Source organism: Periophthalmus magnuspinnatus, chromosome 4 (assembly GCF_009829125.3).
Source record: "Periophthalmus magnuspinnatus isolate fPerMag1 chromosome 4, fPerMag1.2.pri, whole genome shotgun sequence".
NCBI classification, from domain to species: Eukaryota; Metazoa; Chordata; class Actinopteri; order Gobiiformes; family Gobiidae; genus Periophthalmus; species Periophthalmus magnuspinnatus.
Genome location: NC_047129.1, coordinates 28827410 through 28844669, shown reverse-complemented (window position 1 = coordinate 28844669; position 17260 = coordinate 28827410). Strand labels below are relative to the sequence as shown.

Below are 17260 nucleotides of genomic sequence, written 5' to 3'. Positions count from 1 at the left end.
AGGAAAGGCCACAGTCACAGGGAATGGGTGGAGGTGACTTTCCACTTACTTCATTCATCGCATTAAACTGTGTTAGCTCCAACATGTGGACAATCTACAGCACCAGAAACACTCGGAAAATATAACAACAACTGGGCCAAGGAAGACTACACTCTGTGGACTAGAAGTACTGCTGCTGGAGCCTCAGTATGGAGGTAAGTTACACACGCCTCGCACAGGACATGTTTGGATCTGTGCTGCTTTAAAGGTGTATTATGTAACTTTTCACCTGCTTGTCTTCCATGGTATGACATTAAACATATCTATCTCCATGGGGACAACCAGGCGTAGCCACTTGGCCAAATTACAGGTCAGATCTGTGGAGAGATGATGCACACAATAATAATGCATGTTTTTCATGGTTGTTTTTGTTTAGTAATAAAAACACCTATAATTGAAGTAATGTAAGACCTGTTTAAATTCATACTGTGGGACATTCAGGCAAAGGCATAGCATCTCCATAGAGACAAGCAGATGGCGACTCCTCACCAGAAAATGTACATAATGCACCTTTAAACACTAAAAAGCTATTAAAATCTTCAGTATAATTCTAGATTGAACCTTAATTGTGAAAAGTGTAAATTCTTAAAATATTGCTTAGTTTGGTGGAACATTTTTTTTATGCATGTCATACTAAATAGCATAACAACAATGAAACAGTGACAACATTTTGATATAGCTCTATTTAAAACCCATAATATTTCTAGACAATATAAAGCACATATTGTGGGCTTGATGTAGTAATGGCTCCAACAGTTAGAAATAATAGAATAATTCTGAGTATTTTTACTCAGTATTCATTGTAAACACTCCAATCACAGGCCCTGGTTGTCACATATGTTTAATATATAAATGTTTAGAGCTTTTAACACACATTTAAAACATATGAGAAGATGGCTGACCTACAAATATTTGCAAAACAGGAAGTTGGATCTCAGGATGTTTTAGTTTCCACCTTTTCCGCAGGCAAGAACAATAGATTTTTAACACTGGAGCTACAGCCAGTGAAGAGCACACAAGCTATTACAGTATTTAACAAATATCATTAATTAAAGCTACACTGTGTAACATTTCTGGTGGAGAGTCCGCTACCGGTTTGACTCCATGGAAATGTGGCAGGCAACACAACCCGGCGCAGTTACACGTCATATCTGTGAAGAGGTTAGCCCAGTCACAGAAAGAATGTTTTACAAGCAACAACATCTCCATGGAGACTAGCAGGTGATGAACCCTAAACTAGAAAAGTTACACGGTGCACCTTTAAATAAAACCATCTAAAGAAGGAAAAATAGTGAAATTACCCATGTTCTGCAGTACTATGGCGTATGCAGTGAGTTTTATAAAGATTTGGGAGTAATTGAATCTACATTTTCACACATAAATAGTTGTTTTTGAATGAATAGTTTTGAGAGCTTTTGCCTCGCCCTCTATAGCCCTAAATTGTTCTGATCTCTGTAGGAGTCAGTGCTGGTCCGCTGTGACAGCCTGGACACAGCGTCTCTGAATGGGAGGGACTTGATGACTTCTGTTGAACACCTGACGTACCACGCTGAGGCCCTTGACCCTCCTCTGGGCCCCGAGCCGACCCCCGCGGAGCTTGCCCAGTGTGAGGCCGAGGTGGGCACCCTCCTCAGCATCATCGCCGAGCTCAACAAGAAGATGGGCTCGCTCAAAGCTCCAAGGTGAATGTAACACTGACTAATATAGGTTTTCATGGCAGATACAAATTATTACTATCAATGATACTATCACTGATCACAGAGCTTCAGACAGAGCTTCTAGTTAGCTTGATTCATATTTATACTTTTTCTAATCTTGCTCTTTTTCAGTGATCCTGGTGAACTGAGACCATCAGCTGCATCCAGGCCTTTGGTTCCAGATCTTTTATCTCACAGAGTCAAAAACACAGAGAGGAAAATACCTGGGGAGACTGCTCTATCTAAACCTACGATGATGGACAGAGGTAAGGACATTCACTAACAAATAGGTTTTAGTCATTTCACCTTAAATTGGATAATCTTCTTGAGAGAACTAACTTCTGCAGGATTTAGAATGTTTTTCGTTATGAAATAAAACAATACTACAATGGTTATTATCTGTCCTTTTTCCTTTGATTTGCTTCTTATCTCTGAACTCAGCAGAGGAGTAATGTTTATGAAAGATTAAGTAATAGTTTAGGGTTAGTAACTACTTAATTAAGAGTATTAATAAACCAGAATCAATACTTAAGACTTAATTAATAAAGAATATCTTATTAAGTCTTAAGTTCATGCTTCATAAAGACAAATTAAAGTGCAGTTATTATAAAGTGTTAACAAAAATCAATCTTTAAGTGAACCTGTTTTAGTGCCTTCTCTGTCTGTCCACTAGGGGGCGGTGGTGTTGTATGGTCCAAACTTCAGGATGTGCTGTCTTCTGTGGAGGACTCAATCAGCTTCAGGAGGTCCTGGGCTGCTCCGATCGCTGCAGTCGACCTGAACAAACACAAGGAGCATCTCAGGGCCGCCCACGAGAGCTCTGCCAAAGCCAGACAGGTGCAGATAGACACAACCCCATAGAATAATTAAACAAATTATGTTTTAAGGAAGGTGGATTAAGAGAGGTTGATTCTTTTTTAAATTCTACTGTAATGGTGCGTTCCCAACCTATATGTATAGGTCTCTTGAATAATAGAAAAAAACCCTACAAAACCTACAAATGCAGCTGGGTCTGGAGAATATAATGGGCCAAAAATGTTGTAAAAAAAAAAAAAAAAATACATAGGCAGTTGCTATACTATGAGGATGGCAACATATTAAACAGAGCTAACCAAACTGTCCTGGCTGGTAGATTCTGGAGGACATGGAGAGGGAGTTTGGCATTTCTTGCACCACAATTTTCCAGGACGAGGTTTCTGATGTGGACAAGCACGACTTCGCCTTTCAAAGCCAACATGGGGAGCTAGACAGAGCACACAGCATCAGCCTGGTGGACGAAGACAGAGACAAGGTGGGTTTGAGAACTTGGTCAAACAAAATGACACCAAACTTCACCAAGTACTTTAGACATAATGAAAAACACTGTCACTGCCCCAAAAATATATGTAACCTTTCTAGAGAGTATGTGAGCTTCTTAATGCATTGGAATTATATAGCACTTTTCAGGACACTCAAAGCTTATTACACTGCATTATTCATTCACTCCCCTCTCAGTGGTGATAAGCCACTACTGTAGCCACAGCTGCCCTGAGGTAGACAGAGGGGAGTGCTTCTGTGCTTCTCCGACTAGCACCAACATTCATGCACTTACCACATTCATACTAGGCAAGATGGGTGATGTGCCTTGCCACAAGGACAGAATTACAATGTTGCTACTGGCGCCTCACTGTGGCACCTGTTTTCTCAACAGTCTCCCATCCCATCTCCCATCCAAGTAAGCAGGTACAGCCACAATACCTACAATTAACATGTTCTCCTCAAGTGGGTTTAAACTGTGGAGTAGCAACCCAACTTAAAAACAGTCTCTACAAACAGCAATATGGCTGCTGTGCTGATATCAAACTAATGCACATTTTAGTTACCTCTTTTCCTTCTCTCTTGTCTTGTAGTTGGTGAACTTTCACAGAGGCTGGAGGTCTGGGCGACACTCCCCGTCCTACAGGCCCAGTGCAATGTCAGGCCCTGAGTCAGTGAGTCTGGACTGGGCCTCTCCTCCATACCCCAGCTCTCCTCTGCTCCAGCGCAGGACTAGCCGAGGGCTGGCCCCTCTGTGTGGGCCTGGGGACATGTCTCCACTGGGCTCTGGGAACTCCAACAGTCCATGTACCAGCCCCATAGGTCCAGAAATGGAGAGTGAAAGACTCAACAGGTACAGCAACCACTATGAATGAATAATGAAAATAAATTGGTAAGTACGATTTAGATTTTTAATTGTATCTACCAGATACAAGGTAGACAGAAAAAAATAAATAGAGCACAACTACTCGTAACAATTTTAATGATTTATTTTTGATTACAGAAACATTGGACATGATGGCCAAGTTGTTTATGTTATAATTTGGTGTTTTGGTTCTCAAAGCGATTGTGCAATCAGAAAGCAGAATAAACCTTGCATGAGTCTCTCATCTAGGTTCCCAGATTCAATGCTGAATTTCAGTTGGTTTTAAAAGTTCTCTCTCTGATTAAAATGGTCACAACCTAAACCCCAGCACCTGCAGCCAATCATGAATCAGAGCTAGTGCAGCCTCTGCAGCTCAGAGTGAATTCTGGAGGTACTCTGCATGCAGAACATTATTCACCACAATGAGTTTATAAGCAATTTTGGAGTTTTAGCATGGCTGTAAAACTAACAGTAACTAGCATGCTAGCGCACACTTCCTGAAATTTTTTTCTAATTAGATGCAGATAGAACGCAGCTCACTTATTTTGACCCCAATCTCGTATCTGTGATGGGGCAAAACAAATTTTGCTCTAATACATGTGGAAAATGGGTAAAGGGTCTTTAAGTAAATAAAACTACACACACAAATCATTACAATAACAAAAATGCTAAATATTGTATTAAATTAAATTAGGTTCGGCCCTATTGAAACGCTTTGGCCATAACAGCCTTGAAACCTCCCACCGTTTTTATCATTAAATCTACAACAGTGAGACCAAGTCCTTGAAACATTTCTATTAGATCTCATCACAGAACTGCATTCAATTTAATCTTCCATAAAGGGTTCAGGGTTTTATATTCAGTCCAAACCAATCGGACTCAACTCTTTCATAATCACTGGATACCAACTGTTTTCAAAGTGCATAACCCACACTGCAGAATAGGGAAGGATAGACAGCGGTTCTTCAAGCAGAGGCCTTGGTTTTGATTGGCTCTTCTCTCCATCTCTTATCTTGTCATACACTGCAGTTAGAGTAAATGGTAACACAGTTGTATATTGCTTTTCAGCTTGTAAGTACTTAAAATGTTTTGTTTCAAGCTTCCACGTATTCAGAAACAGAAGTGCTCTCACATTCACAAAGAAACAGCAGGCAAGGTTAGGTTAATTATTAGCACTCAAAATGTTTTAATCCAAGTTAAAAAACAACACAGCTTTAAAACGGTGTATTTGAAACGTGACATATAATAATGTCATGATACTAAAATTCCAAACTCGATTTGGAAACTAAAAAATAGACTCGATACTTGATACCGATTCTGATACCACGGTGATAATAAAAACACTCTTACTTTAGACAATAGAACATGATTTTCAACAGTAAATAATATTACTTTTATATTACCACGTAGTAGTACAGAATGTCTTTTCCAGGATAAAACTTTTCACGCATTTTCCAAATCTTAAGCTCCTCTTTCTAAACTCCATTGTGATGTTGCAGTGGTCTGGTAAAAAGCCGTGATTGCTCTATTTTCAGCTATTTTATAAGGTCAAACCACCTTGAAAATGCCAGATCCCGTGTGATCTCAGACGCTAAGCAGGGTGGGGTTTGGTTGGTAGTTGGATGGGAGACCACTGGGAATACGACGTGTCACAGTGGAGCATAATGTCTTTGTGTTGATGGGCAAGACACTTCATCACTCTTCATTCAATAACAATAGTAATAGTAATCACGGCAGAGTGAGGAGGGCGGAGCACGTGGCTGAATGGCTAGTACTCACACCTCACGGCAAGAAGGTTCCGGGTTGAATCCCCAGGTCGTCCGAACCTTTCTGTTTGCATGTTTCACACTGTATCTGGGTGGGTTTCCTTTAGGGACTCCGCTCTCCCCCCTTCAATCCATAACATGCGAAATTGCCTGGTTTCAGATGATATCACAGCATAATACGGAAGGGGGGCAGTTAAAATTTATATTCTTAAAAAGTAGTTTGATTCTGGTCACTGACAGAAATGACCAGGTTCAACATTTGTGAATTTACCTTTTAGATATTTCATGGCAAAGTACAACATAATCAATCGGAAAAACAGGGTCTGGCTCCCCATTAGAGACTATGACACCATCACATCGAGAATCTGAAAAACACCAATACGTAAAATCCTCCAGCGAAGGTAGTACTGACCAAGATTAGCTCAAGATCTGGACATGGGTCGACCGCACTCCTCCTGACAGCAAGTCCCACAGTGACACAGAAGGTTGGGTCAAACGCAGCTGGGGACAATACAAGTGTCTTACCATAATAATGCTTCTTTGAGTGTCCAAAAAAACACATCAATACTGTATTTGTAATTTTCATTAGCATATTTCATAACTTTGCGGCATTACATCCTCTCTGATCTCTGCTATTGTTTTTCACAGGCTTATTGAGTATCTGAAGAGCAGAAACGAGCGTCTGTCTCTGGCCTTAGAGCGGAGGAAAAGTGAAGCGGAGCACATGAGCCTCACGCTGAACAGACTGGAGTCGGACTGTTCTGCTCAACAGCTGGCCCTCAGATACTGGTGACTATCACACACACCTGCACTACAAAGGCCTGTCCACACTCACCCTGATGTACACTTTACGACTCCCTGCTGCACTGTTAAAAAGAACTCTTTAAACTATAAAAAAAACAACTTTGTGCTATATCCTCTTCTGTCAGGCGATTTATCAGACATTGAAGAATTTAATATGAAGGCGCCCTAAACACTACTATCATTTCTGTCTTAGTTTTTTTTTAACTGTTGCATTGGACTTTTGGAAATCTTTTGCCCATTCAAAAGATATATTTTATTTTAATTGTTAATTGCTATAGAAACAGTCCTGATTATTCATTATACTGAACCTCATGGACAGAGATGTTGTAATTGTGCCATTTAAAAAAATATATTGTGGATAAGAGCAGTAATTACAGATATCCAAATCTTTCATTTTAACAACAGGTAACTGCTGGACTTCTGTTAAAAATAGTTTAAAGATGTACTATGTAACTTTTTTGATGGAGGATCCACCACCTGATTATCTCCATGAAGACAAGTAGTTCCACAATACAGCATTCAACTTCTAACTTGCAATAATTTAAATACGGGTGTTTATTCTTCTTGAAAAACAGACATTGGGTCACCTCTCCACAGATCTGACCTGTAACTTGTCCTGTTGGCATCAGCGGCTTGTCTCCATGGAGATCTACAATCTATCTCAATCTCGATTTTTGATGTAATTTTATTTTATATTGTTAAAACATAAAATAAAATGGCTTTCAATATTAACTTCCTGAACAAAACCAATAGATGAAACATGACCAAAAATAGTCATATTTTTACTGACACAGGACGGGCTGTAGAGCTCTCGTTTAAAAAGACTGAAAAGAAAGAAAAGAGCTGATCATTGATGGGGGGGTGGGCGTATCGTTTAATTTAATGATACAGTATCAATATTGTTGGCTGCTCTATTGATATATTTTTGTATATTTTACCAAATTATTCTGCCACAGCTCTATTGTGTGGTTTGTTTAGAAGAAAGAAACTTGTTTATGCAGAACATTTGACATTTGATTCACTGTTGTCATAATTAAAACATGTGTGTTTCACATTAGCTTTGCACTGGTAGTGGCTTAACAAAAACCTTTAGTGTCACAGTTGTTTTAGTCGATATGTTGTGATCCTTCAGAGCCGTTAAACTGCACGTGTCCCTGTTGCGTGTAAATGTGGAGCCCGTATAAGCTGTGGATGAGTAATATTGACCAATGAAACAGTTTGGTGTGTTCTTCTAGTTAATCACATCCACTAAACAAAATGCACTTGGTTATGTTCATTCATCTTCAGTAAATGGAAGATAAATGCTTCATTAATGTTCATTTTTTGTGAAAATGGGGTTGATCATTAAGGGTCACAAAAGCCTATATTTTTCACTGAATCGTATCGAATTGATTTTAAATATATCATATCGTATTGATTCAAATCGAAAAAGTATCAAGATATTTATCGTGTTGTGGCCTATGTATCGAGGTATGTATCGTATCGGCAAAATCGTAATGATACCCAGTCTTAATCATTGACAATTAAAAATAACTTTATTTCAATCTTGATTTTAAAAAAGTTCAGTATTGACTTATAGAGACAAGCAGACAGTGTTCCCTCAATAGCTCTTAAAGATTAATCAAACCGAAATCGCAATTTGAATGAACCCGTTTAGCAAATCGTGAAGGCTGCCATTTTTGACGTACCATAATATATTTCACTAAACAAAATGTAATGTAAAACTGCTAACCCTGTAGTTTAGATCTGTACGAACAAGTTCATATTTTAGTCTTTTGTCAAATGTGAACTTTGAACACAATCATTATTAAAACATAAATCACAAATCTAACCACAATCTAACCAAAAAAAATCGTAATTATATATATATTTTTTTCCAAATCTCAACCAGAAAAATGACACAGTGCATCTTTAACCACCACAGTTATGTTGATAATTTAAAAACCAAATGATTTTCAAAGTCCCACATGTGAAAGAGCCTAACAGTTGACCTCTGGGCTCTGCCTTTGCTGTGATTGACAGCGAGGAGTGTGAGGAGGCCTACGCAGAGCTGCTGTCACTTTACGAGGTTAAGACTCACCAAAGCATTCCTGACGGGACGGCCGCAGCAGGTGGGCGGATTCCGGGTTTTACTGTGGATTTGGGAATGCAGCTCAGACGCACAAACATTTACCCTGATTTTTCCGCTGCCATTAGAAGAAGCTGGCGACGCTCCAAATGATCTGCTCGACACGGAGGAGCTGTCCACGTCTTTCTCAGCTGCAGGGGACGCTGTTGAGGAGATCCAAATACAGAGGTGATATTAATACAACAATTAAACTGACTTAGTTGAGAACAGGTTCACAGAGTCATTATAATAAATTATCTTGTAACTTACTGAACCTGAGAAACCGACGAATGTTTTTGTCTCGTGTGGTTAGACGCAGTAATTACAGATATTAACCACAAACCACATTAAGGCAAGTTAACAGCAAACTATTACACAATTGATTTCATTCATGTTCAAGATCACCGCTTTAATTTGTAGGCCGTTTAGAAGTATATAGTCCACTGAAGGGTGACTGTTCTGTCCCTACTCACACTTAACCTCTAGTGTCTGTGTTCACTGGAGAATAAATGTGTATGAATGGATGAGTGGTTATTTGGTTAAAGTGGTTTGAGGGCCCAACAGAGGAAAGAAAAAAGCAATATATATATGTGTATGTATATGTGACCCTTTACCATTTTTTTTTGTAATCCAAAACAAGCTCACATTTTGGGCTGGGTGCTTTTCAGTCTTGTTTAAGTAATCCTGTTTTTTTAGTCTGTCTACATCTCCAAAGCTCAAAATGCTCTGTTCCACCTTGTGATGTGAATGAATCAGTAGTTTTCAAGTTAAAGCCTTTTCACATTAGTTCAGTAGAGATCGGCAATTCCAGGTTTGAAATCATCCAAATGATTCTAGTGAAGGTGTATGGAGTTTAAAAACACTGTGGCAAACGTCCTGTATTACCATATGATGTCACAAGGTGGAACAGAGCATTTTTTTCTGTTTAAGAGAAGAACTCAGAGTAAAAATGCAGGGTTTGTGTGTTAAACATGTGTGAATGAAACAAAACACAACTCCAGGTACATTTTGGATGAGGAAATATCATTATAGCATAGATCAGAAAATAGAGCAATAAGAGCTCTTTAAACAATACCTGTGTTTTGTTTGTAAAAGCACATGTACATGAACTGTACTTTTTTCATAACTTTGTTGGTATAAACCAGTAATACTAATGACAAAAACAATAATAAACATTGTATTTTCCATTAAACACATTTTTTTTGTGGTGAAGGTGCTTCTCTATCTATTGTGCATTCAGAGCACCCACCAGCACACAAAATTGCTTTATTTTTTAGTATCTATTCATTTTTTGGTGCCAGTAGTACCTCAACTTTTCTCTGTACTGTACTAAACAGCACCCAGCCCTATGTCCACTATCGGGCTTGGTCCTGACAAAAATAACAACCCTACCTTTGCGAACCACTTACATATTTGCAATGCTTACACAGCCTCTAATTGTAATCAGGCTTTGACACACTTCATGTAATTTTAAAGGACACCTGAGGAGGACCGCGAGGTTTCTCTGCGTCAGCACATACAGCATTTGAAGAGGGAGCGTGCAGCCATTTGCCTCCCCAAACCAGGGCCAGGAGCAGCGGAGTGCAAGATGATCCCTGACAGCGGCCCAACCCAGGGGTCACGAACCGGACACGGCAGTAAAGACAGGCCCAATGACACCAAGAAGGAGAAGGCTTCCCTCTTCTATGAGCTCATCTCTGTCAGGGTGAGAGCAGCACCGCACTCTCCTGCGCTTATTCCAGCCATTATCAGCTAAGGAAACAATTTACATGGACTTAAGGCTGGGCAACATGGCAATAAAAATGTAATCATGATCGTAATCCTGTAAAGAAACCTAACATATTCAATTCATTTATAATTATTTGGGTGAAATTGTTATATTGTGATCATTCTATGCTCAAAAACATAAACTTTTCCCCTCCCACTCTTCCTATTAGTCAGCCTCTATTATGCTCTAGGTGAGTGACAACTGGATTTAACCAATCATAGTGAATGGTGAATTCTCAGAAGCAGCAGTTGGCTTTAGATACTTCTTAATCGAGGATAAAATACACAATGAGAATTGTGACAAAATTGAAAATTGAAATTGTGATCTCAGTTCTTTTGCTCACTCCTACTCTTTTACTCGGGTCACTATCAGCTAAGGAAACTTGGGTTGCATTTACAGATCAAAACAAAACTGGAAAAAACAGTTACTAAAAGTGAACAAAGCCAAGACTCTTTTATTTATCAATTTGAAGACAGGGCATATTAATGAACGCAATGATTTTTTGTAAATATGCCAGAATGAGCATGGACATAGTTTCAGGTCCCCTAACCCATACAGTAGGTAAATCCTCCAGTCAAGATAGTCCAGATCAAGCCTGGCTCAAGATCACTGCTCCTGAGGTTGCCCCATATGCAGAGAATGAAGCTCCCTCATGAGGAATCAATAAAATATACCTTACAAACCTCATCACTACAGTAGTAAATATTGGTCATCATTAAAAGATACAATAAAAAGGCTGAGAACAGTGCAATATGAAGTTAAGTCGGAAGGAAGTTACATAGAAATAGTTTCAGACTTAAGTTTTTTAAGAGTGAACACTTAAAACTTTTGTCCAGTTGGCAGAATCCAATTTCTTTCATTGGTCAGATATTCACAAATAGGACTCTGTAGTGTCAAGGTATAAAAAAATCAGCATTTCTCTTTTCTTTTAGTTGACTTTTATCGTTTATCGTCATGACCTTTTTCCTAATTCCATGTTTAGGACGAGATGTCCGATCTGCGTGCTCTGATTCGCCTTAAAGAAAAGGAGCTGCGTTGTATTGAGTGGAGTCTAATGGCCCAAAAAGCACAGGACACAGCTGGAGCCTTCATCCCAGAGAGAGAGGAGCCAGAGGAGCGCAAGACCCAACAACAGGTGCTAAACTTTCATTAAAATCTTCGAAGAATAAAAAGTCAAGGTGAACTGTGCATTTGGGAGCGAGATGATGGTCTATTGTGACAGATTCAAATCTGGCTGTGCCTCGTGGGAAATCACACTAAAGCAGGATCCCTTCAGGCCAATGGGATATTTCAGTTTCACAAGGTCTTCTCCTGAGCTGACCTCTCACTGCAGAAGGAACGATTTTAATGGATTTATATCAAATATCTCTCATAGTCCAACTGGGTTCATTAGGTCTTTTGTATTGATTATACTTTAGATTCTCATGTACAGACCTCACAGTTTGTTTCATACCCTGACAGTTTCGGCTACACACCGCCTTCCTTAAAAGCGTCACATGATGTTGCTGTCACATGTGTGGTCAGTTGATTTAAACAGATTTTGATGTTGTCTTCTTCTACTTGGAGCAGCAGGACGACAGCGCCATCTGCCGTCCGACTTCTTTAGAACTTTATCTTAGGTGTGAGCAAGTTGATATGCCCCCCTCATCCCGAGTTACAGTCTGGTAGGCGCGTTTCCGGATCTTGATGGCCTCCTTGATCCAACAATGGTACTTGTTGCACTCTGTACCTATGACTTTAGCGTTGTCCCAGTCCACGAGATGGTTTTCCCTCTTGCAGTGGTCTGATCTTGCAGACTTAAGTTGTTTTTGGTGGACTTGTTGCTTAGTAGCTCGGGTGCATGTTTTGGTTGTTTCCTTTTCACTTTCTGTTTTATGTGCTTTTTTCCTGTGTGTTAAAGGCCTGTTTTGCCTACGTATGACTTGTTGCACAACAAATAAGATATTTCATTTATTACATTGCATTTGTGGTCTTAGTCTATTTTGTCCTTGGGATGCACAAATAACTGTCGCAGTGTTGTGTGAGGTTTGACTCGTACTGATGTTTGTTCATGGTATGTAACAAATAGAGGTCTGTACATAAGAATCTAAAGAATAATAAATACATCTCTGTCCTAAAGACTGACGGGGGACCAATGATTCAGACTCGGGTAAAGTTTGAACAGGTTTATTTACAGATATGGAATTGTGCATGAAGGTTGATGGGGCAAACAGATGAGAGCTGTGTCGTATGCAGTAGTCTTGGAGCAGATCGTGGGTCGCGGAGTCAGGGGCTGGGGGTGTTCATAAATGTCGAGGTGAGCTGGATCTGAGGCTGAGGTGTTCGTACCGGTCGTGGAGAGCTGGGTCGGCGGCGGAGGTGCAGAGTGGTTCCAAGGAGCGGGATCACGGCGGACACACGGGCGAATAAACCGGAGATGGAAGACGATCTGGCCCTGAGTGTCGGATCCTCAGTCCTTTGTTATTCGCAGGTGCAGCTTGATTGAAAATGAGTTGCAGGTGTGTGGGAGGAACCAGAATCTCCGGCCCAGCTCCAGACAAGACGCAGACGGGAGGGGGGGAAACAGCACACAACACTCAAAAAACCCTAATCCTGACAATTTCATATTAAACAAGGTCAAAGATTTGGACATAACGTTATATAAGAAAGGTGTATATTAACATTGAAATTGTAGGTTCATGGCTGCATCTAATTTTGTCATATTAATAATTATGGAGGAGAATTTTGCAGTGGTACCTCTGTTAAATTTGGAGTATCTGATTTTGAAAACTAATCCACTCCAATCACAAAATGTAACATAGCAACGTATTATTTATTATTATTATTTCCACTTGCTTCGGTTAAACGTTTTATTTTAGTTTTTATTTGAAGGTATAATGTACAAGAACAAAGATTTTGCACCAGATTATAGCTAAGTAAATATTTTCCATCTCTTCTTCCTTTTTTATATAAGAAAAAAGTTATTGTAACGTACACTGTGCTGATGATGAAGCACTCAAAAAATATAAAAAAAAATAAAAATATATATCGTAATTGTTTGGCAATACTTCAACCTCGACCAATACATGTACAGCTACATTTTAGCACTTTTTCACGGACTGCCGTATAATTTGGGATAAGCAAAAAAAAGTTAATTTACTTTTGCCAGTAACTCCAAATGCACAACACTATTCAACAAAGTTTTTAGCTAAGTGATCATGTTTTCCCAATCCATACAGAGGCTGTGTGAGGCGGCAGCTAAACTGGGCTCTGAGGGGGACCTCTCCAGACCCATCCTGAAGGAGCTGCAGGCCGTCCTTCACAGGTATATACACAAACATTATACACAGATATGCTTAAAGCCATACTGTGAAACATTCAAGGAAAAGCAATTACATCTCCATGAATACAGGGAGGTGGAAGACCCTCTTATAGCAAGGTTACACAATGCACATTCGTCTAAATGAACAAGTATTTTCATCGCTGCCAAATAATGAGAGCTCTATCTATCAGTCTAACTATCCGTCCTTTCGCTGTTGCCTGGTTTTAATCTGTTGCTTAGAAACACTGTGCACAAGGCCTAGTTGTCTCTGTCCATTCTGTTTGGACACTATCCTCCAACCTTGAGATGTGAATTCTTAACATGTTACTTTAACCAGAGCTGTGTAATTAATAATAGAAGACTAACTCATGTGGACTAAAAGAGTGCATTGATTGTTTACTATTGTGTAGGGAAAAGGCCTTGAAGAAAAGACTGGCTTTAGTTCAGGATTCAATGAACATGGCTCTACCAGATAACAACCCTCAGAGGAGAGACAGCGGAGAGATCGCACGGCTCACCCAGGCTCACAGGTATAAACGATCAACAAGAACAACAGTTAATAACATTATATAACACTTTACTATAGCACTTTTAATAGTCTTAATAAAACATGGACAAAGACTCAAATCATAATCAACAAATTGTTAATTAAGAACAATTCAAGTTTAGGAACTACTTAATTAACAATCTAACCCCTAACCTCTTAATTAAGTAGAATTAAGGGTTAAAACAATTAATTAAGGGTTAACATACCAACTTACCAAACAAACTGTATCTGCACTTTTACTTCAGTAACAAAATTGAGGACTTCATCCACAACTGATTATTTCCCAGGCTGTTTCTTACCCCATGTAGTTGAATGCCTCTCCCAGACTAGGACTAGGCCAGTTATCCTGGTGAGCATGTAAACTTAGTGATTGCAAGTTGGATGTACAGATTGCTTTCAAAAGCTAGTTCTTAATACTCCACAAATCCAAAGCTGTTGTATCAGTGTGTAAATATGATGATTGTACTCTTACAGTAAAGCTCTGAGCTCATACCGTCAGATCCGGAGGAAGTACCGGGAGCATGTGTGGAGACTGGAGCAGAAGGTGGCGGCCATGATGGAGACCCAGCAGCAGCAGCAGCAGCAGAGCACATCATCACAGAGTGCAGCCAGTGCGAATTCAAAAACTGCTATTGCACCTACAGAGAGTGCGGACTGGAGGAGAGAGGAGACGGTGTTATAAATATAGTGATTATAGGATATGTCACGATGTAATACTTACTTAGGGACAACTACTACTTTGGAACACTTCTTGGTATTTCATATAAGCTACTTAACATAACTTAAAGAAGACATATTATGTTTTTGTCTGCTATATAACACCCGTTATATAATTGATGACACCCATAGATCATTATGTTATATTTTGAAGTTGCTTTATTCATGTAAAACTACTTCGCCTCACCTATGAATAGTTTATGGTGGGGAGTTGTGGATTTTCAAAAATTCACCGAAACTTATATGTGGCACTGCTGAATCTTAAGTGTATCACTGTTTAAGAAAAAGGAAGAAGTTCAGAGCAGTGGGTGTTTATGGGGGATAGAGGAAAACAGGAATTTTCAGAGAAATTGCGTCTTGAATAGAGCAGAATACAGATTACTCAAAGATGCATGAATCACTCATAATACAGTTTTGAGTGTGTTAATGAGAAGGGAAACAATTGGTTAAGGGCTCTCAAAATTCAATTTTGCATATTGTCTCCTTTAAAATAATCTATATGAAAAACAAACATTTGACTATTTAGTTATGAACATTTCCTGATCAATACCAAATGATGGCACGAGGTGAGAGTGTTGTGAGCTTTTGAGGGGACAGGGTAAAGGTGCTGGATTAGTTAAACAATTGGACATGGAACAATAAAGCTTGTTTTACTGCCTGTTTAGTTCAAGCAAATAGAAGTATATCATGTGTGTACAGAGTAAGTGAAAGTATTATAATAACCAAAAAGCACTTAAAAATGTGAAAGTTTATGTACTTATATTGTAATTATAAAACATTACATTTGTAGTGGCATTACATCTTCGTGTCTTTCTGTATGTTTTTGTACCATGTTGTCAAACGCAATATACACATCAGACAGAGCTCGGCGATAACAGCAAAAAAAACATCATTGTTTTCTTAATTAGTATTATGGCTTTCAATATCAACAACAACAGTCTTGGAGGTTAAAATATGTCTGCTACATGCTGTCAGTATCTAATCAGGAAGCATTTTATTGTCCGATAATAAGGAAGTGAGTGTTAACATAGTAGTTGTTAGGTTAAAAATGAACTAGTTCTGTTTTTTTCACATCTTTAAGATGATAAAAATAAGTTATAGCACCTTAAACATCTGTGGGATTATATTTAAAAATAGAGTAATTGTGGGGTGTAAATTGTTGAACAGGACACAAGCGTCACACAACTCATTTCTGGTTTGGCAGAAGCAGCTGTCATGGCCGACTGAAGTGAGACCTCCAGAGTGACCCTTGGTGCATATGTCCTTTTACCCAAACAACGAGCTCCATAAGCTCCTATACCAGGACGTATTCCGGCCTCACAGCTCCAAACTGTGGGGGAGGGCCAGAACAATGGGGGACAAAACGCACAGCTCACAATATGTCCACACTGCGCTTTTATGGTCTTCATTTTAATACACAAACACACTGAAACCTCTCTGCTCATTATACAAATTGGCTCTTAAGGTCCTTGACAAAAAGCCCACACACTGGCATCACAGTGAAATTTTAAAGAAACATAACCTATTAAACTTTGAAAATGTTACCAAAGTGTGTTAACTGACAAACCACTGAATTCATAAACTGCACACACACAGTTACTACAAGAGGTGCTACTAGCGGAAATTGTGTAGTTCCAATGTATAGGACAATTCGTCATTCCTCTTTCTCTGCCAATGGGGTGTGGGAGTGTGGAATTGTTTACCAGCCAGTGTAAAATGGGAACCAAGTAACTACAAATTTAAAAGTAAATTCAAATTATTGTATGTTTCCAACCAAAAATGCTGATCCTGTTCCATATTTCTAATCTATATGTTACTAATGTGTTTAGTGTGTTTTTATGCATGTGTTTTCTACAGACAGGTGTTGAAAACTAACACTTGTGATTGTGATGTCCTTAATAAACGAAAAGCAAAATAATGCACAACACATCTTTAACTATACACAGCTCAAATAGGTTTACTTACTACTTTCAAGGACCTGTACCCGATTTATTTTCAGGTATTTGAGCAAAATTTGCTTGCTCCAGTAAATATATATTGTAAAAGCAGCTCAAAATGAGGTCAAAATACATCTGCTGTGTACTGTCTGCATCTAATTATAAAGAGTAATCAGGAAATACATGGTTAGAATGCTAGTTGTTGGTAGCATCGCCGTGATGTTAAGACTCTGCTCTGGCCTCTCAAAGTTGTGAAAAGTCCTAATAAACTTGTAGTCGTGAATAGTTTCTAAGTTCAGAATGCATAAGGTAAGTGAGGAATTATGTTGTACCACTGCAAACAGGTACAGCGCCTTTAACTCAATTATAATGTAAAGATATATATATGTACACCACGGTTTTACAACTCACCACTT

The 17260-nt window shown here is 39.0% G+C and overlaps 2 protein-coding genes across 2 annotated transcripts in view; both read left to right on the top strand.

Moving 5' to 3' along the window:
• ankmy1 (ankyrin repeat and MYND domain containing 1) overlaps positions 1–17260 on the top strand; it is a 295837-nt gene that overhangs the window by 170714 nt on the left and 107863 nt on the right. The window lies entirely within an intron of this gene.
• Positions 6–15135, top strand: LOC117369897 (uncharacterized). The gene is made up of 14 exons (XM_033965240.2): positions 6–194; positions 1498–1721; positions 1869–2002; positions 2410–2573; positions 2869–3027; positions 3626–3885; positions 6312–6452; positions 8490–8578; positions 8664–8763; positions 10051–10279; positions 11325–11477; positions 13561–13646; positions 14054–14173; positions 14665–15135. The coding sequence occupies exons 1-14, from the start codon at positions 189–191 to the stop codon at positions 14870–14872; spliced, it is 2073 nt and encodes a 690-aa protein (XP_033821131.1). The 5' UTR covers positions 6–188; the 3' UTR covers positions 14873–15135.

Excerpts from the sequence above, each read along its gene's own strand:
- LOC117369897 (XM_033965240.2), top strand. Across the intron at positions 8,579-8,663 it reads TGACGGGACGGCCGCAGCAG|AAGAAGCTGGCGACGCTCCA; the intron begins GTGGGCGGATTC and ends CGCTGCCATTAG. Across the intron at positions 14,174-14,664 it reads CGGCTCACCCAGGCTCACAG|TAAAGCTCTGAGCTCATACC; the intron begins GTATAAACGATC and ends GTACTCTTACAG.